This window comes from Cavia porcellus, unplaced genomic scaffold (assembly GCF_034190915.1).
Source record: "Cavia porcellus strain 051 isolate PalLab524CR breed Dunkin Hartley unplaced genomic scaffold, mCavPor4.1 scaffold_1, whole genome shotgun sequence".
Classification (NCBI taxonomy): domain Eukaryota; kingdom Metazoa; phylum Chordata; class Mammalia; order Rodentia; family Caviidae; genus Cavia; species Cavia porcellus.
The window spans coordinates 138,193,547-138,219,692 of NW_026947484.1; the positions used below are offsets into that span (position 1 = coordinate 138,193,547).

General features: G+C 35.7%; 1 protein-coding gene across 3 annotated transcripts in view; it reads right to left on the reverse strand.

Moving 5' to 3' along the window:
* The window catches only part of Gdap2 (ganglioside induced differentiation associated protein 2), a 43,701-nt gene that overhangs the window by 14,359 nt on the left and 3,196 nt on the right, over positions 1 to 26,146 (reverse strand). For 2 of the 3 annotated variants that reach the window (XM_003479031.5, XM_063256301.1), the window contains exons 2-8: positions 20,696 to 20,938; positions 19,677 to 19,816; positions 17,757 to 17,910; positions 17,264 to 17,352; positions 11,353 to 11,429; positions 9,862 to 10,021; positions 7,712 to 7,868 (exon numbers count right to left, since the gene is read on the reverse strand). In XM_003479031.5, the coding sequence (XP_003479079.1) occupies positions 7,712 to 7,868; positions 9,862 to 10,021; positions 11,353 to 11,429; positions 17,264 to 17,352; positions 17,757 to 17,910; positions 19,677 to 19,816; positions 20,696 to 20,871 (953 nt within the window). In that variant the 5' untranslated portion in view covers positions 20,872 to 20,938. Of the gene's footprint in view, positions 1 to 7,711; positions 7,869 to 9,861; positions 10,022 to 11,352; positions 11,430 to 17,263; positions 17,353 to 17,756; positions 17,911 to 19,676; positions 19,817 to 20,695; positions 20,939 to 23,666; positions 23,752 to 26,146 lie in introns of all 3 variants that reach the window. The other variant, XM_063256299.1, reaches the window with a different exon arrangement.

The window sequence follows — 26,146 nt, forward strand, 5'->3', positions numbered from 1 at the left end:
TTACATGCATTCTGGTACACCTATATACAATTTCTGTTGAGGAAATTCCAGAAATGGAATGCTAGGTACAGGGTAAACTCAGTTTTGAGAGCTATCATCAAGTTTCTCTTCCAAAGCATTTCACCAATTTATGAAACTGCTATAATCAATGAATGAAATGCTGTGAAACCTCTCTAAGAGTTTGCATTACCAGATGTTTTAACACTTGTCAATCAGTTGGGTTTGAAACAGTGTCTAATTTCTCTGGTTATTAATGATGACAGAAATTCTGATCATGTTAGTGGAAATGTTTTTCTCTTCATTGAGAAGTCTATTCTACTCATCCATTTTTCTACTGGGTTGTTCCTTTTTTTCTCATTGATTTGTAGTTCTTGATACTAATCATTTGGAGGTTTGTGTGTATTAATATCTGCTCTCATTCTGTAACTCAATTTTCACTTTCTTTAAGCTTCTTGGCTCTACTTTCTTAAATTCTTAATACATAGTGGACACTATTTTTCTTGTATAGTACTACTTTTTATGTTTAAGAAAACTCTCTAAGGTATGAAAGACACACAACTTCTTCCTGGGTTTATTATTTAAAAAATGAAGTTCCTGCCCGATCTAAAATGGAATTCTATCCATGGTGCGAACCTGAAATTGTATAATCTTTAAAATATTTTTTAACCTGCACTGGAAATAATTTCATATCCAAGAATAGATTTTGGTTGGCAAAAGTACATGAACATTTAATGAAGAGAAAATTTATAGCATATGTCCAATATTCAAAGGACTTGTGACTTTAAGAAGATTAGAATCACTGTTGATATTGGTCCTGTTCTAGTTTCTAAGGACCTTAGGATTAATCTTATGTAACAATTCTTTACTGCAATATTTATCAGATTTGTTCTGTTACAGTTAAGTATTCATCACTCCACTACTACTGCATAAACTGGATTATCAATTATCACTACTACTGCATAAACTGGATTATTATTTTTATTTTATACCAGTCATTGGGAAGCTTCAAAGATCTTACTTTGATCTCCTCATCAGACAGAGACAATATTGTTTTTCCTTTAAACTTCATTATTCAAGGAACATTTTATATTTTATACTATGTTTCTTAAAAACATGTCTTCCTTTTTGCTGAAATTTCTGTTTTTCTTTCAGTAAAAACACACATCTTTGTTCCAATATAAAAGCCAAAGAAAAGCTAAAATAGGAAAATATTAAGTCAAACAGATTCTTAATTTCCTACAGACTATCTCACTAAACAAATTTTTTATTATGTGCTAGATAACAATGTAATAATCATGAATAACCACATAAAATACATGAAAATGGCAGCAAAAGTAGCTACTGGAGTGCCTCAAAGGCGGAAATGCTAGGTTGACAGTACTCAATGGGGTGGAAACAATTGAGGTTGGATGCTGTTCCTCAAAACCAACATAGTCACTTTCTTCCAGTTAATCAATTACCATCCACCAGCACAGCCAAAGATTGAATGATGAAGACAGTTTAAACTAAATTACTTTTAAAACACTAATAACTAACCCCTTTGGGTAAAACCAATGGCCCAGGAAAATTCTGTCTTTGGAATTAACAGAAGTTTTTATAGCTTTCATGTAATTGCCCCACCTACACTTGGTTAAGACCCTTGTTATTTCCTCTTATTGCACCGTGTCTGTAATTTAAGTTCAGCAGCTTTTTCGTAGGCATGACCCTAAGCTCTAAGAGGATACAGACTGCATTTTCTTGCTTGTCACTTTATTACTAGCAGTATTCTAAGACAGCACTTGGCACATTACTAACGGCTTAATAAATACTTAATAATTAACGAGATGATATTTTTGCTACGAGAAATGACTTAAGAGTCACAAGCATTGGGTGTGGTGCTGCATGCCTGTAATCCTGGCACTCTGAGAGGCTGAGGCAGGAGAACCACCAGGAGTTCAAGAGGAGGGCTACATAGTAGGATCAAGGCCATTTTGGACTACACAGCAAAACCCTGTCTCAAAAACCAAAAATAAATAAGTACATTTTTAAAAAGATTTCAAAAAAAAGAGTCACTGGCAACTGGATTTAAGCCAAGTAAGGAACACTAACAAAGAAAGAAAATGTTTTTGTATAATACTTTTAAGAGTTTCAAAATTGAGTTGCAATCGGACAAAAGACTTGGAAATACTACCAAACGAATTAGACGACTGATTTTTTTCAGGTTTTTAAACAAATATTTTCGGAGCACACTAGCATGCCTACTCTTAATTTTTTCATATTTTAAAATGATTCGCTGCAAAGAGACACTGATGTGGCATAGCAGTGCCATGGGAGGAATGATACAACAGTACTTTGCCAATCCATGTGACCATTAGTTTTGTCACTGATGGAAGAAGCCTACTGATGGAGGGCTTTCAAAAAGATAGTACTAAAAAACTTGCTTACTTTTCAGAGGTAAAAAAAACAAATCAGTATTTGTTCAACTTGCATAGCTAATAAAATTAATAAAAACCAGATTCAAATACATAAAAATAAAAGCCTGGTTGGTATAGAAACAGCAAGAAAAATAAATTTTTAAAAACTACATATTAGAATCTCAAACATAGAAGGTTATGCAAACAGATGATTTACAGCTCAATTATATCACAAACTCCTAAACAATCAGTCATTCATTCGAAAACTTTTTGGACTTAGGCCCCTTTTATGTTTTCAAAAGTTATTAAGGATCCTAAAAGACCTTTTGTTTGTTATTTGTATCTATAATATTTATATTAAAATAAAAATAGAAGTGAAAGACTACTTATTTAAAAATAAAATGCCTATGAATAAAACTTTTTATGAGAAAAGCTATATCTAGAGTGAAGTGTTATGCTCTTAGTATTTTATAAATCTCTAATTTTTGCTAGATATTCATAATTAGCTCGGGAAAACTTTATCTAACTGTGAGAGGAATAAGAATGAAAAGGGAATATAAGTCTCAGTGAAATTTTGAAAATAGTTGGACCTCACAGGTCCTCTGAAAGAGAATTAGATTCCCTAGACTAGACTTTTGAGAAGTTCTGTTATCACTGGGAAAGCAAAATAAGCAGAAGTTCATTGGTCTGGGGCTATTTCTGTACTAGGAACCCTTATACAGCCATACCAACACCTAAGTAGGAGGCTTTCCTTTACCTAATTAATTCTGGGGAAAAGATAGTAAGTAGGACTTCAGCCAATCACAATCAGCAAATGCCTACTTGTAAGCCAATCAAGTAATTACTTTGCTTGCACTTTTAGTCAAAGCTTGCGGATCACAAGGGTAGAGCAAAGCTCTCTGAACCTCTTCTGGTTTGAGTGCTGCCTGAATCATTCTGTGCTCAAATGAACTCTGTTAAATTTCTCTTATCTAAATTTTTTCTTCTAACATCACTCTGAAGTATTCTGCACTACAGATGTAAGATAAAATTTCGTCTTCAATCATCACGTATCTCCCATTCAAATGGAAAGTTTGAATCATTTCATACCAAATGGAAAGTCAGAAAATCTTTTGATTATTATTCAAGGGAACCGAATGGCAGAGGTCCTGAGCTTTTGTTTCCTGATCTCGGCTTAGCGAGCCACAGGTTGCGCTGCATCTATGTGTCACCTGGGTGCATGCAACCCAGACCACTGTTCAGACAGCGATCTCAAACTGACTCAGGACCTCTGACATCTGACGGTAGTGCGGCTCACTGGGATTTCCAGAGGATAAGGACTACTTTTTTTATGTCTGTATATTCATGTATAGAATATTATCTTATAGATTAAGTGATGTTTCTCAAACCAAAAGGGAAATACCTTTCTATGACACTTTTGACTCTCTTCATCAAGGTCCTCTACTGGTATAAAGGACAACAGTTTAGCTGCTGGATTTATATTTTACTTCAGAAGGTACAGATCTTCTAGGGACTCCTTTCCAGAAAGTACAGACTTTGTAAACACATAATCATTTTAATACTGGCTTGAATTTGTACTTAATGGATCAACTCATTTTTTTAAAAAAGAATGAGGAATAATCAACCAGCCCAAAGATAAACTTTAAAATTCTAGATTATCTGTATTTTTCATGAAGAAATGAAAAAGCATGTGGAATGTAATTACAAGTGTGTGCCGATATGACAGACAATGGACATTCAGAGACGAGAGGTCGGTTGACTGATTTGAAATAGTGGTAACTGTGCAGTTCTTTCTTTGTAAATATAAAGCATAACACAAAAACACTAAAACTGAAAAAAGAAACCCAGTCCTTTAGGAACTTCTACGAAATTAGTCTGTGTAAGTAGTTTGAAGATGGTGATAGAGAAAGGAAAATGTTGAAGATGGTTGTACGGAAGGTTCTTCCTCAATTGCCATGCGGATGAGCAACCCCTCTCGAGAATCAGCTTACCTAATGTAAAGGAGTCACACGAGATGAGTGACTTAGGGAACACAGGAATCGACCAACACATTTTCAAAGAAAGACTCCTGAGTCCTTCCCAGAGAGATTCTGATTCAGTTTTGATATGGGTCTCACAGAGCTTAAACAAGTACCCTTGGTGATTCTAATGCTGATGGACTGTGAAGTCCATGTTGGAAAACTGTACTACATGATAATCAAACCCAAAATTCCTCCCAACTATAAAGTACTGCTAAGAGATCATAAGCCAATAGCTCTCAGAGTGTGAATGCAGACTCTCCATGAGGTCTAAAAACACTGTACGAAGGTCTGAAAAGTGAAAATTATTTTCATAACAACAGTAAGACAGCATTTGCCTTTTCTGCGGTGAGGTGGTAGACTCAGGCTGCACTAGCAGCTATTGGATTTCTCACTGCTAAAAATGCCATTTAAGAATGTCTTTGGCAGGGCAATCCGCTCAGGGACCCCTTCTGTCTCTCTTCAGACAGAAGCTTTCTTTCCCTTAATAAATACATTCTACTCTTCACCTCCACTGTTCCTAAAATTCATTTTTCGGTTTTAGAGAACACAAACTCGCGGACATAGCATAGGATCGTTTCCCTGAATCATTTGGAGGTCTTCCACCAAGATCACTGGATGGAGGTGAGAGTTTGCTTTTGTTTCATAGACTCTGGACTGGGACTCGTTTAGATAACGAATTTTTATGCTTCAAATTTTGCTTTGTCTTTGCCAGTTGTTTATAACTATGTGTGATAATTGCTTGCTATTTGCCCATTGTTTTTAATTGCTTTGTCTCATATAGTTTTATTAAAATAACATGAATCTAAGTTAAAACGGGCAAAATTTACAGTTATGATATTTCTTTAATGGTATGTTATTATTTTTTCTTATACAAGTTAAAAAATTTTATTTTTTTAAATGAAAAAAAGAATGTCATTGGTGAAGAGGTAAAAACTATTAGTTTTATTAAGACAACTTTTGAGAAAATATCTTTTTAGTATTAATGTGCAATAAACAGATAAGAACATATAAATCACTTTTGCATACTGAAGATGTCTTGGAAAAACGCTGTGGTTATTGTGATTTGGAAGCCAATCAGTCGTTCCCTTCATGAAGTGCCATTTTCACTTCCAAGACTCATAGACAAAGTACAGTTATTTAGCATGAGTTGTTTTCTCAAAAATTAATATATGATCTTGTCACTTCAAGAAAAATAACAGGATTTGTTGCCAATGATAAAACTTGAGTCTCAAATCTGTATGTAGGTACAATATATATATACGTACATATATGCACTCACGTATGTATGTGTATATATATGTATATGCATCATTTTGGAAAATTTGTGTCATCACTAGATGCTGGTAAATTAAGATTTAAAGACTTCTCTAATGAAATTGGTACTTTTCTAATGAAATTGACATTATCAAATATAATTATTTTTACATTGTACAATGAAATGTGTCAATATTGGGAGTATTAAAGTACTTTCCAGAGATCTATTTATCACAATATAAAGTAATGATACAAATGCCTGGTGTTGTATCTCTTCAAAGTGCAGCGCAGGACAGCACATTTTAGTACAGAATACAAAACTATACAGTTATGGTTTGACATTCCACATTACAAGAAAATTTCAGAAATTATCATTCATCAAATTCTGGTGCAATACCAAAGAAAGCTATCCCCAGTTATTCGAAAAGGTTATTAAAATACTCTTCTATTTTGTAATTATGTATTTGAATGATTCATACATTTTTAATACAAAACAGTGCTATTCTCACTAAATGACAAAAGTTTTTGAGAAAATAGGATGAATTAATTTTAAAAAACTAATAAATATCTTCTAATATGATAAATACTTCTAAAGGTAAAAAAAGCTCTTTGGAGTTCTCAACAATTTTTAAGAATGTAAAGGGGATCTGGGGCCAAAAAATTTTGGGATTCACTAGCAATAAATAAAAAATGATGTGAACATGTTTTAAAATATATATTGGAATGCAATCATATGAGTGAGAGTTCAGTCATTATATTTAAGAAAAATATGCGCCAGATGATTCTTACATGGTCAAATTTAGAAATCACTGAAGCGATCACTTGATTCTGACTGCACTCTTTGGAAAAGCTGTTCACTAGTGCCCCCTAGTGGCAAATGTGCTTTTTAAAAAAATAAAATAAAATGAAGAGTCGGGCCAGGGATTGAGCAGACCCAAAAGGGACTCCAGAGATCACCTAGTCCAACTCCCATTTTATGAATGGAGCCTGATAACATCAAGATACCATTACAAAACACTATAATGAAGACTACTCTATGCTTTCGATAGGTTCAGGGCATGAAAAAGTACACAAAAGGAAGCACTTATTCCAGAAAGATAAAGATAGCACTGACGGAGATAAATAAGAAAGCTCAAAAGAAAATCAAAGGTAAAAAAGGCCATAACTTGCTCAAGATTGAAGAAAATACCAGAGATGAATTTTAAGAGCTTGAGAAGTACCAGATGATATGCTAAGCTCATTACATGATTTTAATCAATGCTACGGGATGTTTCCTCTCTACCAACTACAGAACACAAAGGATAGAAGCCATTTAAAGTCCATCACTTTTTTCCTCTAAAATGTGTTGAAAAGCAGCTAGCTTTATTTACTGTCAAAATAACTTAAAAGTATAAAAGCTGCCCACGGTGCTAGTGAACACCTGTAATCCCAACATTTGGGAGGCCAAGAGGATCACTGCAAGTTCAAGGCCAGTCTGGCTTACACAGTGAGTCCAGGTCACCTTGAACTACACAGAGACAGACACAGAGACAGAGACAGAGACAGACACAGAGACAAAGACAGAGACAGAGACCGAAGAAGAGAGAGAGAGGAAGAGAGACAGGAAGAGAGAGAGAGAAGTACAAAAGCTACATTTTTAAAAGGATTTTTAAAAAATGGAATAGGTTAGATGTTTTTAAGATCCTTTGGATAAGCTGAGAAGAAATAAGAATTTTAAATTGAACTAAACTTTAATTATAAACATTTGTAACTGCTTTTCCCTTTTCCTAATGTCTACTTTTGGAATATAACTTCACATGGAGGCATAACGAAGTAGGCAGAGTAGAAATGTTAGGTCAGATATGCCCTTGAACATTGGCTTCACCGCATATTAACTGTGACCATTAAGCTCTGCCTATACAAAATGGGGAGAACGTTCCTGCCTGGACTGTTACAATGAAACAGGAGAACATACGTGTGTATCTACACTAGGCAGAGAGTGTCAGGTCCTTTCCTTGTTTTGCGTATCTTTTTGTGTCTAACAGTCCCAACGGTTAGTCTTACTTTCTTTGATGCTGCTTCTGTAGGGCTGCCTCAGATAACTGTCCTTGAAGGATTAGTTTTCTTTGCTTATCAATATCTCCTTCCATTCGAGCAAAAGCATGAGAACCAATGAAAGATAGATCAACTCCTAGGCCTTCATCTTCCTCTTCTTGGCTATCTGTAACAAAAACACTGTTATTAACAGAGAACATATGACAAAATGCAGCAGCAAATGAAACACTGGAGTAGCAACGACTGTCAGCTAACTTAAAAACAAGGTTCCTGGTCATTTTAAATAATACTGAAATATTATTTATGTAAAATAATGTAAGAAACTGCTTGTCCATGTGTGACAGGAATTTTAGGAATATGTGAAATTAAACCATGGTGAACTGGGTATAAACTTCAAAAGGAAAGAAAATGGCAACATCAACAAAAAGATGGATTTAACTAGACTATCTTTTGGTTTAAAAATAGTTCATGGCAAAATAAATATAAGTACCAGCATCCGGGACCATCTATATGGCATTATTTAAAGAGGGAGCATCTGGCTAATTGCTATGCAAGTCCTGGCCCTTTGTCAGGTAGTGAGCTAATGAACACAGGTAGGCCAGAATCATAGGCTGACACATATTCAGTAAGAAATACATCCACTATAACTCAACACTCTCGTTTTTTACCCCAGTAACACTAAAATAATCATTTTGCTCCATAAAAGTTGTTCTCACTATGAATTAAGAGGCAAACTTTCTGATATAGCCATGTAATCCTTATGAGCTTGGCTAGGAGAAACTACTCCCTTAGGAACAGATCATCTCTTAGTGTAATGCCTCATTAGACTCATTAACAATGAAATCGAAACAAAAACAGAAGAGGTAAAACCATGGGGAATTTCCAAGGTAGTACCATCACTTGAATCCCAATGTGGTGGGCCATCAGCTGGGATTTCTTTACATCTACTTCACCGATAAACAAATTGTGACATGCCAACAGCTTAAAAGGATCCGGTTGCATTTATTATTGTCTATGAATGAATTGTTAACAAGAGATTAACATACATGAATGTGTGAGAGAGAGAGAGAGTGTGTGTGTGTGTGTGTGTACAGATTTACCATTCTAACTGAAAATATTTACGAACATGAAGGGCCATTCCTGAGCTATAAAGGCAAGCCAAGCCTCACAGCAGAGGAAATCCCTAGCTATGAGTCAGCTTCATCTACTGCCCAAATGTGCTATTTCAAATTGATGTTGTTTCGTCCTTATTTGATGAATGCATTTTATGGAGGAAAAATGATATGCTGTAATGAGAGTCCAGTGTGAGTATTGGTAAATGATTCCACCATTATTTCAAAGATCTATTCTACTGGATACTTCCCTTACCCCCAGAATGCATGGTGCACGTCCAGCAAAGTCTGGTCACAGACATTTCCATCTGATACCATCTATAATTCCCTCCACTTGATCTAAGTCTGCCTACTGGTGATAAAAAGGAGCTGATTACCTAGATTTTAACCCGGGTTCATCTTTAACAGAAGTATTTACAGTTGGAACCTCATAGTAATTCTTAAGCTGCTGAATGTTTTAGGTCCCAGCATTGAGCAAATAAGGCATGTCTACACAGAAGGTAGTCATGACTTTATGTATGTGTGTGTGAAGACTGGTAGAGCTTTCACACAGAACTGATTCAAAACAGCTAACATTTTAACTTGCTGTAGCTACCATTTCAACATACATCAGTATAAAATCTGAAGAAATAAAATTAATGTTTATAGAATTCTTGGGTTGTCTTTTAGAGGACACTGTTATAACTACCTAAAACTTTAGATGATAATTTGATGGATGTCTGTCTCAACAGTGTCCTGCTTGATATAAACTTCATTATACTTCAAATGTTACGTCCACCTCCGAATCCCCACTGCCTAACACAGACTTGATATAATAGTTGTCTAGCTATCCACCTACTTACCTACTTATATTTAACTATTTAAATTTGAAAACTAAATCTCAATGAAACTAAGATTTGGAAAATTTCTATAGAGCTCTGGATTTTAGAGTCATGCTAATAGAGAACTTTCTGAAAGTCAGGCTGAACTTTCTCCTTCTGTGATGGCTGGTGTGTTTTATCAGTATCTTAGCTTCCATTGAAAGGAGAGGTAGACTGCAGGACTCACCCTCTGGAGCACCAGGTTTTTCACTTATTCTAATTTGCCGTTCGGGTACCACAGGCTCCCCTTCAGCATTCCCAATATCTGCAGGTAGATACGGCAGCGAGCGACTCTCCTCCTTTAACGTTCTCGGGAAGTACAGAGGCAGCAGCTTTTGGTAAGTAGCCTGTGTCAGAAAAGCAAGGCCTTCTGTGAAAAACAACAGAGTAATGAAGCAACCTAAACAGTGCCAGCACTGAGAAGACAGCTGCCTCCAAGAATAAAACCCTTAACCCTGCTGAGCTCACACTGCTTACTACTCTCCGGGACCCTTAGTCATTGTTACGAAGAGGACACTGAGCTAAATAGGGTGTTCATTCTGGCAATGCCAAGGAAACTGAATCCAGAATTCAGTAAATTAAGTTCTAGTATTCGTGTCCACAATCCCACTCTCACTTACTAAGATATCTGTGTTTGAAACCCAATTTAAATGCTATTTCCTTAAGCTCAGCGCATTTTCAGGCTCCATTAGCCCAGAATCAGTTATTTTTTTTAAACATTCTATCATAAAGGACTAAAGTCAGCTTTTCAAACAACAAAGATAAACTTTGTTTCTTAAAAAAAATTAAACTGATTCTTATAATTTCTATACAAGTTGGTTCACTGCACTGTCTGTAAATCCATAGTAGTAACAAGCATTTGGTTTTATTTTTCCTAAATCATGAAACATGTTGTTTTTCATCATCATTGAAATTATTAGTTTTCAGTATTATTCATTGATTGTTCCAAACTATAATTAATAACACTAAATTAAGATGGTAAGAAAACAAAAGAACAATGGAATCATTCAGGACTATGAAATCATTCACAAAAACATTATCCTTCAGTTTTCTGTGTTGCAAAGGAGATTGCATCATCTTCTAAGTAGGTGTATAAAAAGGCTGGAAATACTAGTTGGATAGTCTTTGTAAAAAATCTAAAGTGTAATTCACATGATGTGCTGAATAGGATACAACACTCTTAGGCTAAGAAAAACTTAGGAAGATTAAAATCTGATTTTGTAAAATGACTCTGAATAAACTGAAACCAGGTTAACCATGTACACTAAAACATGTAACCTAGCACTAGCCCTGCTGTCACGGGTTTCCAGTCAGGGAGCCACCAGAGCTTGCTCACAAAGCAGTGGTTTTCCACTAAGCCCAGACACCAAGCGGTCAGCTTACAAGATGATGCCCTGAGACTGACGCAGGCAGCAAAGCAGAACGGCTCCACTGTGGGAGGCTCCACCAAACAATGGCAACAACCAAGCAGTGTGACAACATGAACAGAATGCTCTTTTCTGACTTATTCATAGCTTCCAACATAATTTGTTTCAATGAATGATACCAAGTACCACTGTCAAGTAAGTGCACAGATAATAAGGATTTGTCTGCTGGAAAGCCAGTAAATAGATAATGACGAGACAAAGGCCAACAGTAAAATTAAGATTTAAGTAATGCAAAATAATTAACAAAATACCTCTTCAAGCTCAGAGACAGCAAATACTACTTTTTCAATGGTTTCACCATGAATCTCTAGGAATCTCCTTACAGTACCTAGAGAAGAAAACAGAATGATTACTCAATAGGAAATTACTTATGCATAAAGAATTTTGTAATGGATCACTATGTACAGGCATCCCTTATCAGAGAAGCCCACCCAGTCCCCGCTTCATGAAAACTCGTCTGTGATTTACTTTGCTCCAGAGCAACTGTCGCCGATGATTTATGGAATTCTGTGCTTCCTGTATAACCTCACTGCCTTCACTCTTTCATTCACTAGAATGAAAGCCGCAAAAGGTATAAGCTTTATTTTAGTCACTGCTGTATTTCCAGTGTCTACAATAGAGTCTGGCCACAGAAGAGGCTGATGATAAATGATTTCTCCTTGTCTAGTATATTCCTCTTATTGCCTGGGCCTCTCACTTTCACCAGAATGATCTAACACAAGTGGAAAGTCTAAGTGTCTTTCCATTCATTTGGTTGCAGTGTTAAATGCCCCACTCAGCCTCTCACCTCTTCACAAAACCAAACATGAATTAATTTAATCTCTATGTACTCTGATTTTTTTCTATCAACTTCCTAATAACAAGGCCCTTTCTCAGTTCTTAAATTACTGACATTTCTCAGTCCTTTATAATGTCCATGCTCCCATCTTTTTAAAATATCCTACATGGTTTGTCAGCAAATGTTTTCTCTCTCTTTCGCACACACGTGCCCTAATTTGCAAGAATGCTAAATTTTTATATTTTATTTTCTAAGAAAATAGAATTTTTCTAAGAAAAACATCAGAATTACCTACTTCCTACTAGACATACTGTCACAGATAAACTAGAGATCTCACACTAAACCTGTCCAAACTGACCCCAATAGGTCCAAATCCTGCCCTCCGGTTTCTCTACTACATATCAACAACCCAATCAGGCACATCAGCTAGAATCCTGAATTTGCTTTGGTACTACCTTCACCTCTTCCTTCAAATGGTTCCCGTGATGTATTAAATTTATTGCTAACATTTCTAACATCTAGTTCTCTCGATTTCATTTCAGTTCTCAGTGCACAAAGACTTTTCATAATCAGCTCTTAAATCTTCTTTTCATGTTCTACTTCTGACTCTATACATCTGCTATTGCTTGAGTTATATTCTTACATTACCTGCCTTATTAAACATCTGTGATCATTCCATGCTGCTTAAAGGTTAAGATTTAAAGTTACTATATGATGCTCCAGGGTCTGACCCCAACTACCCACCTCTTCCTACTCTCCATCTCAGATCTATCTCCTGTCATTCCTCCCACGGATCTTCAGATCTAGCCAAATCTGCTTCTTTGATACACTAAAACACGCCACTTCCTTTTACTTTCATGCTGAATACCCTTGTTTGCATTGTTTATCTTTAAGTGTAATGCCTTGCATCTACCATTCTGCTCATGCTTCAAGACCCAGTCAAACGCTTTGAAGAGCATAGTTTTGTTCGAGGTTATACTCTTCCTTGTGTTCCTTCTACATAGGTGGATCTTCAACTTACAATAAAGTTTGATTTTTGAATTTTCAATTTCACTCTGCAATTATTAACTTGAGTAGCAAGTGTTTATTCTTTGAAAATTCTTCTATATGGGAACTTCTTGTAGTATTTTATAACTAGACTTTTTGAAAGCCAAATATATTTTACATTAAAATTACATTAATTAATGCCAAGCACAACATCTTTGAGATATGACATCCACTCATTCAAAATTAACTAGTAAGTGAACTAACAATTCATAGCTCTGGTTATATACTGACTTCCTTAGTTAATATTGTATTTCAAGAATCTACTAGAGCAGATCCATTTGTTGAAGGACATCATATTTTCCCCTCTCTTATGTGACACACCTACTTTTCACTTCTTCTATTCTATCATGATTTTTTTCTTAAAAAATAAACTTTAAAAAAAATTTTTATTCTATTCACATTTATACCAAATCTTAATACTCACATATTAATAATCTCTCATTCTATGACTGGGTATTTCCTTTAGAAGACAAAGTACAATGCCAAATAGTAACCAAACTGATTTCCACCAATACAGCTTATTTAGAAAAGTAATTCGGCATAAAAGGGGAAACAGGTCATCATTCTCATGTTCAGTGCTAAGTGCTAAGTTCACATGATTCCTTTGAAGTTTCATATGTGCACAAGTCTTCACAACCAGTCAGAACATCATGTGCTTAAAATTTAATGAATACCTTTTAACTGGTGAGAATGACACATGGGATGTTAGTTTCTAGAACAGAAACACAGTAAAAGCAAACATTTTCACCCTTTTTCTTATCATCACAACTTCCTTTATAAGCATTGAGCCTAACCACTTGAGTAAATTTTTATTGAGTGAATGAATGGTCTGTTAAATTTCTTTCAATGTGGATGTTTCTTTAGGCATTTTATGGAGAAGAACTGAACACATGAACTAAGAAAGACTAAAAAGTCTTGATAATGTTACTCAGGTTTCAAATGAAATACAACAGATTTTGTCAACAGGATAAGAAAAAAGCTTTTGGTATGAAAGATTTATATTGGATTTATACACAAAAGTGTACAAGACATTTGTTTTCTAAATGGTCAAAAGTACTCAAGCAAAGGGTATCACTGTAGCCAGTGGGGATCTATACACAGGCAAACGTAAGCCAAGGGCTTTGTTAGTTTTCTAGTTAACCCTGACTAGAAGGAGTTAAAATTTTACTACAGAAAGTTTCCCTCAGAACAGTTTCAAGAGAGGGAAGAAAAAGAGAAAAACCAGATGAAAAACAAGATAGCACAGGAGACATTAGCGACTTAGAGGGCACTCACAGGCAGAGCACAGACAGCTTGAGTGAGCCAAGGGCACAAAGCTAAGAAGCTGAGACAGCTGTGCCTCTCCGTCTCCAACAGAATGCAGAGGAAATGGAGGGGTGGGATGACTGACTAACTGTGAGGAACACTCTTATTCAGTGTATACACAGTTCAATATGTATGTATACATGTGTGTGCATATATATATATATATATATATATATACCCATATATGCACATACACTCTATGTACACACACACACCCATACATATATAAGGCTACATTAAGCACTCATTGTAGGGTCATTACAGTACTACAGCAGATATCCACATACCTATTTACTAACTCTAAGCTGACCATAAATAAGGTACCCCCTTGCCAACCAGCTGTTCACCCCAGAGGCAAGGCCCTGTGAAGGACAAATAAACAGGCCACTGAAGGAAATGACATCAGGCAGGAGTGCCCAGAAAAGTCAATTGCATTGTAACAAGTTCCAGATAGGGTAAGGGTCACTGTCCACCGTACAAAAGCACCTGGGAACAAAGACCCATGAATCCTCCTCCATCTATCTGGAGTCCCTTCACCTGATTCTTATCAGGGTAGCTATCTGTCTTCTTATACTTCCATTCTTTTCCTCTTTGTAAATAAAGTGTCTTCGTTTCCTTAAACTTTGCCCCTCTAACTCTTTACTGGTGCTGAGTTTACAATCTGTGTGAGCTGTTTGCCCCGCAGAGCAGCAGGAGGTACTTGTCCCCCAGCCCTATCCCAAGAGACATCATTTGTCTTTCTGTCTCATCTCTATCTTTAAAACTGGGATGCTATAGTATTACTATAGCATTATAGATTAACGGTATAATAAGTCAAATGGAACTTATACAATAGTAGCTAACTTGCCCACTTAATGAGGTACACATTTCTTTTTTGCCAATTAAGTTCCTAGAAAATAGTCCCTGAGTGATTTGTTTGGGAGCAGAGAGTTAGAGCTGAACAGGCAGAACTGGAACTAAAAACTAATCTTCATTCCCTTTCAGAGCTCTTCTACAAAATGTTACAAATTCTAAACCTGCCAAGGCAGTGGTTAAGTCAATTTAGAGGCTGTCACGCTTGTCAAAGGAATGGTACCATGGCAGAAATTTTACTTCTGCAAGGAATCATTTACAAGACACTTAGGTTGTAACACAGTAGCTGAAGTAGTTCTAACTGAAACGTAACAAATTATCTAGTAAATCAGGTAGGTTACTAGCCTTGGAAACTAGAAGGCCTGGATACATGTGTCTATGTAACTCTAAAAACATGATAAATTTTACAGTCTCTTTTATTTGTACAGCATACAACACTACCTGAAATACAGAATTGAGAAAATTAAATGGAATTTATTTGCTTCTTTTTAAAATTTTTTGAATAAATACATCAACTTGACATATTTCTCAAGAAATATGCATTGTATACATAAAGATGTATAAGCACTGAAAATACAAAGACAAAAGGTGACATTTCTGCCCTCTGAGAAGGTCAGTCTAATATAAATATATAAACTATAACTATGAAACATACAGATTTACCATAAAAGTTTTGACCAGTTAAGAATTTTAATTATCAGAATAAAATAAGGTGTGTGTGTGGTTTTTTTTTTTGGTGGTAGAAGGGATGGGCCCCCAAGGCTTTTACACTGAGCTATATAACCAGTGTTTTTTTTTTAAATTTTGAGACAGGGTATAATTAAACTGCTAAGTTCCACAGGTTGTGCTTGGACTTGTAATCTGATTGCCTGAGACTCCCTGAGTGCTGGAATTACATGTGTACCACTGTGTCTGACTAAATGAGACTTTTATGACTATAATTTTATATATTCTAACATCTAGGTTAAGTTTTGGTTGATAGAAGACTTCCAACTCCTCATCTTTAAACTTTAGAGATAGAAAGGAGATTTAAAGACCATTTAGTAGTTTCCTTCCCAAATGAGGGCAGTTTTCTATACATCTGTAACAGATGATCATGGAACCTCTATGTGAATGTTTATACTGACAATAAATTCACTAAAATATTATTTAGTTACAGGCACTTATACATCAAATAACATAAGAATCTCCTTCCTGAAAATTAATTGGGTGTTAAGAGTTTGCCATCTGTAGCTGTAATTCTTATCTATAATCCTTATAAGGACCTGTAAAGTTCCTAAAACAGTATGCTAAATCTGTATTTATAAACACTTCTGGACAAAAGACCCACAGCTCAATGTAGTTTATGATGGTACCCTTTCCTGAGAACTGATGCTTTAAAAATGCAACACAGAGTATGTTCCCTTTGAGACCTCTTCAGGCATTTGAAGACAGGCATCATATTTACCAAAAGCATGCTCTTCATCAGGACAGTACCACTGATCCTTCAGGTGGTTTCCCTTTCAGTTGTCTTATGAGCTATAAGACCCAGAATCACACACAAAACTCAAGATATGTCTTGAATCTGCATATAACAGTGAGACCACGGACTTACATAACAGGTCTGAAAACTGTAATTTTTCTTCTCTTTTTGGTACTGGGGACTGAGCCCAGAGTTATGTGCATCCCTCAGCAAACATTCTACCACTGTGCTACCTGCTCTTGCCAAACATTGAATTTGTATATCACATAAAGGACATTTTTATTTGTATGGATTGGGTACAGTCTTTTTTTAAACCTAATCATGGTTTAATATGCAAATAGTACAATGAATGCTACTATTTACTGTTTATATTGTAATGTGCTATACAAAAGTGATATGTAAATCTGTTTGACTGCGTGGTTGCAGACTATTTTGACTTCTGATTCAACTATCCAGTAGAGTGGACATATTCTCTAGTATGGTGTCATTTTCACATTTAATAAGTAGGCTGCCTAGGCCATTATTTAAATGGATAAAAATCTTAACCTGAAAAAATAAACTGAGAGCTCCAGAACCTGTCAATAGACACTTCTCAGTATCACCTCATGGTCATTTAGTCAAAAAATCTTCTTTGGCTATGACTATTATTTAGTAATAAAAAGAACTGCTTTCAAAATTTCAAGATTCAAATATGTACCACATCTCCAGCATAACTTACGAAGTGCTATGTGTGTTGCATCCTCTAGGGGATAACCTCGTTTTGCAGAATTGATAACACAAAACCCAACAGAAGACATTGACTGTTCTCTGCAATCAAAAGAAGACACAAAAATTATACCACAAACATTTATAGTATATAATTAATTTTCAAATGACAACGTCTCCTTCCTTACTTCAAAAAGTTTACCATTAAGAGATAAGCCAAATGTACTGTTTAATAACCATATGAACACATAATTTAATTATGCTCACTAAGGGATATTTATTTCAAGACTGAAAGAAATGTGCATAGATTACTTTCTCAAGTCACCTAATTGTCTCAAGTCACCATTTATACTGTTAAGTTTGAAAATATAATTAATTCTAATTTCAGGGTCCACTTAAATCATTTAAGTCCCTGAAAATCTGACTTCCAAAGCTAGGTTTCATCTTTAAATCCTTGGCCTTTAACAATGTTTGGCATGCTAGTCCAGGAAATGAGTACACCATACTTTGCTAGCTGAAGTACATTTCTGTAGCAGCTGTACAGGGAACTCTCAGCTGCTGTGCGGTAGCGGCTCTTATACTTTGGCCCCACTGTGTGAATGATGAACCGAGCAGCTAGATTAAATCCTTTTGTCAATTTTGCTTCACCTGTTCGGCAACCTGGAACAACAGAAACATACATTAAGGTTGCAGGTACTAGGATAAACATCAAATCACGACACATACCAGAGAAAGTGTTAACAACTTTAACAAGTTTCAGTTAAAAATACCAGTTGAACACAAGAATTTATCTCTGTTCTTTGTGTTCTCAAAATAAGAAAATAGCAATGCCATAGGTATAAACACAAAGAAAATGAGAGAGACATGAAGCAGAAAAGAATCACCAGTTTTGGAAGGCACAAAGTCAGTGGATGAGGAATAAGTGACTTAACAGAGTAGAGAAATCTGACTGCATAAACAAGCAGGTAAGCAATATAAAGCGAGGTGATCTGTACGGAAAGGCAGTCTCAGATTCAAGACAGACTGCTTCAGTTCAAATCCTCAGTTCTCTGTGTTTCTGTTCTATCACCTGGGGCACGTGCTTGGGTTCATCATGTTTTGATTTCCTATTTAGAGGAAATTTCCTATTTAGTAGTACTTACTTCACTGGACTAAAGGAGTCAATACATGTAAAGTACACATGCATTAGCTACTATTGTTATTATTATATTACAGAGGCTCAGAAAACGGAAGTTCTTAGTACTTTCACAGCTATGCTATAATATGAGACTAAAAATAAAGGGAAGCTAGGTTAAAAAGTTTATATGAAATCAGTCAAACACACAAGTTTCCCCCTAGTCACCACAAAAAGGGGATCATTTCTTTACCACCATATATTAAGGAAAGAGTTTATTCTCCTCTCACAGTAAAAATTTAGTTTCTGATCACATAATACAATTCTTTTCCTATCAGTTTTTCCAAAGAGCCAACATTGTATGTATTTCTGTGCAAATTGTAGTATCTTTGTTAAATTATAAAGCAACTGTCAGAGTTAAATGACGAAGATCTGGAAAGCAAGGTTTTATAATGGGATTGAACCCAGAGCTTTTCTGCACTAAGCCATATCCCCAGCAATCTTTAATTTTTTATTTTTGAGACGAGGTCTTGCTGAGTCACTAAGTTGCTCACATTGGACTCAAATTCACAATCCTCCTGCCTCTGCTTCACAGAGGTATGCACTATCTTGCCCAGACCGAAGTTCACATTTTTCCTGCTCAACATAAATGTCACTCATTCTTTAAATATAAAGCTTTTTATAAAATGGGAAGACTCAATTTCATAGTATTCCATTCGGCCTCAAGTAACTACAACAGAGGGATGGTACATTGGTAGTAAAAAATAAATAAATCAGGAAACAGCAAGTAACATTCTGAACCAAAAGAACTCTTCCTATCCCCATTTGCACAGCAATATTCCCAGAAGCAGGTTTTGATAAAAACAAAAGGCAGCAAGTAAAAGTTAACTGAGAATATATGTACTTCTGCAATGCACTTGATTTTATCAGTAAGTCAATTTTCATTTCAGAACTATACCACTGTGTCCAGGAGGCATATATAAAGATAACATCAAAGCATGATGAAAAAAGTTTTCAATTGAGGATGAACTGTTTTACCAGGTTTGTTAGTGCAAGGATCTAACTGCTACAATGATTGTCATTTTAAAATTCAAAAGCACAAGAGAGGAGTTTTACTTGGCAGTAAAACTTCAAAGCTCTGCTTTTAACACCTTGTGGTCTTTCAAAAGCTATTTGATTGAGTTCTAACAAAAGAAAAACAGCTATATTTACATAATTTTCTCACTTATAAACAAAACTTGCTTCTCTGAGGTAGAGGAAGATAAAAACAAATGATTTCTAGGGAATGACATACCTAAGTAAATTGACTTACCTTTCAGCTTCTGTAGGTCCTCCTTCAAATCCGGTCCTGCAAGCATGAAGATACTTTCTGACACAGGGTTCTTATCTGTGAGGCTTTCATTGCTGGTATTCACAATGGCTGTACAGTTCAATAATGCCACATCACCTTTCCTGAGTAAGCAAAGAGAGTGTGAGGAAGAAGAGATACAACACCTAACTTCTAATTCTTTCAAAACATTCTAACTTTGCCTCATTTATAAGGTTGATTTTGCTTGCTCATAAGCTAACTATAAAAGAAATTCCTGATCTATAAGTTTAACTGGCCTATTTAATACAGCTTTAATGCAACTGTTACTCCTCCGAAACTAATAAAAACATTATGTCACACATTTGCTTATTACCTATTTCTTCTGTTCTAACAGAATGCTTACAAAGTTAAAAGTGGTTATGTTAAAGAATTTAGAAATAGCAGTGTCTTATGACACAAAAAGTAGAAAGAACATCAATTTCCATGAACTGATGAACAAATAAACATGGTATATCTATACAAGGAATATTATCAGCCATAAAAAGAAATGAGGTACTTACACATACTATATTCAAACCATTATGTTAAGTCACAAAAACTTCATATATGTTATTGTATTGATTCCACTTACATGAAATGTCCAAAAGGGAAATTTACAAAGCTAGAGAGTAGACTGAAAAATAAAAACTAATCTATAGTGACTGAAAACTCATTGGTAGTTTGGGGATATGGAAACACAGGGAAGGACATGAGGGAAAGAATCCAAAAGCCACAAATAACTTTGGAAAGGAATGGATATATTCACTATCACACTTGTGATAGCTTTCTATATGTAGATATATGTTAGAACTTAACAAATTGTATACTTTAACTATGTACAGCTTATTATATATTAACTGTATCTCCATAAATGTGTATATGTACATGTAAATATTTAAACAACAATAGGCTTTACAAAAAAAGAATTTACAGAAAATTATGAGAAAATGTTATTGGATGATGATATATTATCAAAAATTTACCAAAGAACCACTTTTCCATTGATAACCTTATTATAAAGAAAAGGTGATCTAATATTATCTTCCTGAAATGTTTCAGCTGTAGTATCAGAAGAATTTAATTCATCTTCACATGAGTCACCCCAGTTTAGTAGAGTATCCACATCCACAAACTGGGAAGGTGCACCCAAGGGATCCATGGAATGAGAGTTTCAGCTTCTCTTTTTCCCAGTTTCTCAGCAATTCAATAATCCCTTGAGAGTTTAGCTTAAAAGAAAAGAAAGAACTGTTTTAATAGAGAAGCAAAGACGTTACCTCAATTCTGCTAAACAACAAAACAACTCTACCGTGAAATGCTTCATTAGTGCACTTTATGATTATAGTCATTTAAATAGTCCATTAACAATAACGGACAACAAAGAACTCCTAGAGCTTTTCTAAAACAGGAATAAAGGGATTGTTTAAGTATAAATTCTCTTCAAAGAATCACAGTATTAAAATAATCACACAGCCCACCAGTTGTACTTCTCTGGAACATTCACTGAGTGTCCAGGTTCGGCAAGAAATAAAAATGCAAAAAACATGTATAATTTAAAGAGCTCAGCTTGATAGCTGTAATGTGGAGAATGTACTGAGTAAGACAAAGTGAAAACTATGAGAAGCCAGCTGGTGACTATAAGCCAGTGGTAGTAATAAATGGTTCAACTAAGTAACAGGTAAGGTAGAGGAACCATGGATGTAAAAGGCAACACACAAAGGAGCAATGAGCAGAATCTGGCAGTGTACAGGACATAGCTATAACACAGTGATATGGTAGGTGATTGCATGTACAGAAGTATAACTAGGTCGGATGAGACAGGAAGACAGAGTGGCAAGTCCTAGAGTTAAGTTATGGGACATTTCACCACATAAAGATTTTTCAATTTGCCAATAAGTCACACAACTAGTTCTGTAAAATAGATCCATTCATCCAGTAAGTCCTTATAAGCATCACACACATTAAGTATTGTTCCAGGCATGGGGGCTTTATTAGTAAGAAAAAGTCTGCCTCGCAGACCTTATATTTCAATGGCAAAGAGATGACAAAGAGGCAAGGAGGCCCCTAACAGAACTGCTGGCAGTAACAAAAAAATATGAGAAAAGCTGACACCTGAACAGAGAGCAAAAGTGAGAAAACAAGGCACATGAAGTTCTTGGGGGTGTTTTGGGTTGAAGACATAATAAGTGCAAAAAGTGCAAAAGAGCAAAAAGGTAAAAAGCAGTGTGCTGTATTCCAGGTAGAGGCAAGAGGTCAATTTGGCGGATTGAAATATACGAGGGAATGAGCAGCGGGTGGTGAGCTTGGCAAGAGGGACATGGCTGATGACATAGTGTATAAGCTCTGTAAGAAATTTAGACCTTACTGTAAAGACAAATGGAAGCTACTAGAGCATCCTGGTCAAGACAGTAACTAAATACAAGTCATATTCAAAACTATACACAATAAAATAAAATAAAATAGGGGCAAGAACAGAAGGAGGATGAGGAACATTACGTTTAGAAAGTAATTTCAAGGCAGGGCAAACACGACTTGCTAAATAAATGTAGACGGTGAAGGAAAAGAGCAGAATCAAAGATGATTCCTAGATTAATTCCTAGAGTAATAATGTAGGAAGCAGCGTTATTTACAGAAGAAAGGAAGACCTTGTGGAGTAGAAGGATAATCAAGAAATTTTTGCCCCTTATGTATTTTTGGACATGCTGTGTTTGAGATAATTGTTATAAGGCTAGAACTCAGAGAAGAGGTTGAACTACAGATACAAACCTGAAAGTCTCAACATATAGATAATATTCAAAGCTCTAGGAATTGTGCAAGATCACTAGAGAGTAAATTCAAATGGAGAAAAAGCTCCAAGGAATGAATCTTCAGCAAATTTAGAGGCTGGAAGAAAAACAAGCCAGAAGGTAAGATACAGAAAAACTGGTTAGATGGAAAGAAAATCTGGAAGGTATGGTAGCCTAAGGCCAAGTGAAGGAATATTCTAAGTAGGAGTACACGGGAAAATTCAGCTCAAATTCAATGGTATTCTTCAAAGAAGTATTTAGTTGGAGTTTAATTCATCTAATCCACCTTTGAAACGACATAACTGGAAGTTTGGCTGATCTGCTCCAATCATCCTGACAAATTTAACAAACAACAAACTGAAGACTAAACTCATCATAGTTGAAGTAGTTCAAACTCAGTGGCAGGAGACTTTGCAGAAATTCATAATTTCATCAATACATGGATTTCTGGGGCCAAGGATTTAGCTAAGAGGCATAAGTGCCTGCCTAGCAAGTACAAGGTCGTGAGTTCAATCCCAGGCACACACACACAAAAAAACAACAACAACAACAACAAAAAACCCTTTTTTTATAACAACGACTTGTGAAAAGTTATTAACAGCAACATATTTTTTAAAATCCCAATAACACACACATAGTTTTCAGTTTGCAAAGTGGAATGCTAACTTTTAGGACAAAATTCCTTGTTTAAATAACTTAATTTTTGATTCTAAGCAATATCCACTTACAGAACCCTTGAAAAACACCAAAAAAGTTAAACAGGAGGAAATAAAACACATTTTTAGTGGTTCCTATCTGATTCTGTGATAGGTAAAATCAGTGAATACAGATTCTTTATTACTTTAAGGTGACTATTTCCATATTCAATCATGTAATACCGCATATATAATAAGGTGCAATGTAAGACCTTGGGTAAGTTTAGATTCAGGACTCAATAACTGTGTTATCCTTAACGCTAAACCAGAATTTATTTATAAAACAGGAATTAGGTTACTGTGAGGAGTTAATAGGATAACGTGTGTCAAACTCCATAGCAGAGCATTGGGCACAAAGCAAGGGACCAGAGATGAAGTTTTTATCTTACGTGTGACAAAGATCAAAACATTCACTGTCAACAACTTTAATGGGCACTGAACAAATGAAATACAAATTACTGAGTTAAGATATGTACCTCAAAGTCATGACTTCCTTTGTAATGAGACCTGTTAATCTCTAGATAAATGCAACATGTTTTCTCTGATGCTGTTCTTATACCACTAAAAGGAGAAGGGGGAAAAAAAAAACCATGTAATCAGCAAACCTGACTGCTGCCAAAACCAATGCATGTTTTCCTACATCAGCCGTGCTCTCCCATTCACAACAGTCAGCAGTTGCTTCAATTATTCCCGGTGGACTCTGTGAGTCCATAAAATATCTATGGTAGACAGTTAGGATGCCCTTTCATGACACCCAACTCCTGGTATTCACACTGTGTGCGGCTGCCTTCCACAACAAAGATGGCTAGCCCATTTAACCAACTGGATACTGCAGAAAAAATAGGGTTTGATTCCTCCAAAGATGTGTCACAAAAGATTTTGTGACTTCTCCCTTAATGTGTCTCAAACTGCTCAGATGAATCTAGCTTCCACAATTTGAGGACATTCATGTAACCCATGGAAAGTTCCACCTGTGAAAAATTTAAAGTTCCAGCCAACAAACACCATCACCTGGCATACAAGTGAATGAATCACAGTGGAAGAGGAGCCTCCTACCTCAGATGGCTTTAAAGTGACTTTAGACCCAGCTGACATTTTAAGTACAACCTCATGAGACACCCTGAATCACAGGCACACAACTAAGCTACTTGTGCATTCCTGACTTATAAAAAATGTAAAATGAATGCTTATTTGCTTACTATACTCCAGGCATTCATTTATTCAACAATTAGGTGCTTGCTTTCTGTTTAGTCACTCTAGCGGAAGAGATGAGGCCGTGAAAATCACACAAATGTATAATCACAGAAATAAACACATAAAGTATGTTATAAATGTGCTAACACACATGCACGCGCGCGCGCACACACACACACACACACACACACACACACACACACGATGAACTAATTTACATTGGAAAAGCAGCGCAGTGTCTATCTCTTCCAGAAATTTAGTCAATATCAAAAGCAGCAGAAGAGATTGACATACAAAGATAAAAGTAAATCTGAAAGTCTTGAGGTAGAAAAAGACCCCAAAAGGGCCAAAAAAAAAAAAAAAAAAATCACTGTGACACTGCAATGATTCCAGGTATCTGTTATATGTCACAAACTGGATCGCTAATCTTTATAAAATTCCTGTAAGCGTAGGGATTAGAACTCTTACTTCACAATGAAAACAGCAAGATTCAGAGGGGTTCAATGAGCAGCCCAAGGAAACACACTAGGAAACATAATTAGAAAACATAATCATAACTAGGACCCTGTGATCAAAATCAAGAATGAGCTGGTATTAAAACTGCTGCCAGTCCCATTCTTTTCTTCTCTGAGAAGGAAAAGAAGAGTACAGTTCAATTAACTTTCTTCCAGTTAAAAACCTACCTTCATTCACTCTTGTCAACTTGCAAGTGAGTTTACACTATAGTCTACATGTTCAAGCTAGCCAAATGACCTTAATTTAAGCATTTTCTCCACTCCACTTGATCAGATTTTTTTTTTTTTTTTTTTTTTTTTTTGGTATTTTTGAGACAGGGTCTCACTATATAGCACAGGCTGCCCTTGAACTCACTATGTAGCTGAGGCTGGCCTCAAATTCAGAGATCCTCCTGTCTCTGCCTAACAAGTGTTGGGGTTAAAGATGTGCACACACCCAGGCAGCTCTTTTAAAACAGTATAACATCAATTCTCTCTTCACATTTTGAGTAGTTCCTACTTCTTTCCCTAGTCTCAAAAACTTTTCCTATCCCATCTCTTCATCAAAATATCAAACTCTCTTTCACCACTTATTAACAATAATGCTTACAGCTCTGCTTCCTCTTCCATTTATTCACTCAACAGCAGTTTTGTTTCAGCTTTCAAACAATGCTAAGTAAGCTCTTTCAAGGTCAAGAATAACTTCTAAAACATCAAATCAAGAGTTAATCAAATTTCAGTCACATTTACAATTGATCATTTCCTCCCTGAAATTCTATTATCTTCTCTGAGCTACACTCTCATAGTTTTTGTATCTCCAGTCATACCTTTGTCATACAGCATGCTAGATCTTCTTCCCTACTCTCCAAAGCACTGTGACCCACAAGACAATGAGTGTTAAATGAGTAATAAGTAATGCTCATAGCTCTTTTTGCACAGCAAAATTTAATGGCATTTTGTTGAGAGTACCTTAGCACTTAACAAAGGTTGAATTCTTTTGCAATTCAATCTCTAAACAGAAACTGATTTCTCTTATCAGAAAGAGATTCCCTCCTCTAACACAAATACACCTTGGCTACTGCAAGAGGAGGAGGCAGATTTTTGGAAATGGGGAAGGGGATGGGGGCGGGGAGATGACAGGGTAGGGAGGGAATGTAAAGAGACAGAAAATCATTGAAGTAGGTATGTTATATACATAAATCAATTCCCCAAAACGAATGTAATTATTACATATTGCAAACAAACACGAAGAAATTTTTAAAAATAAA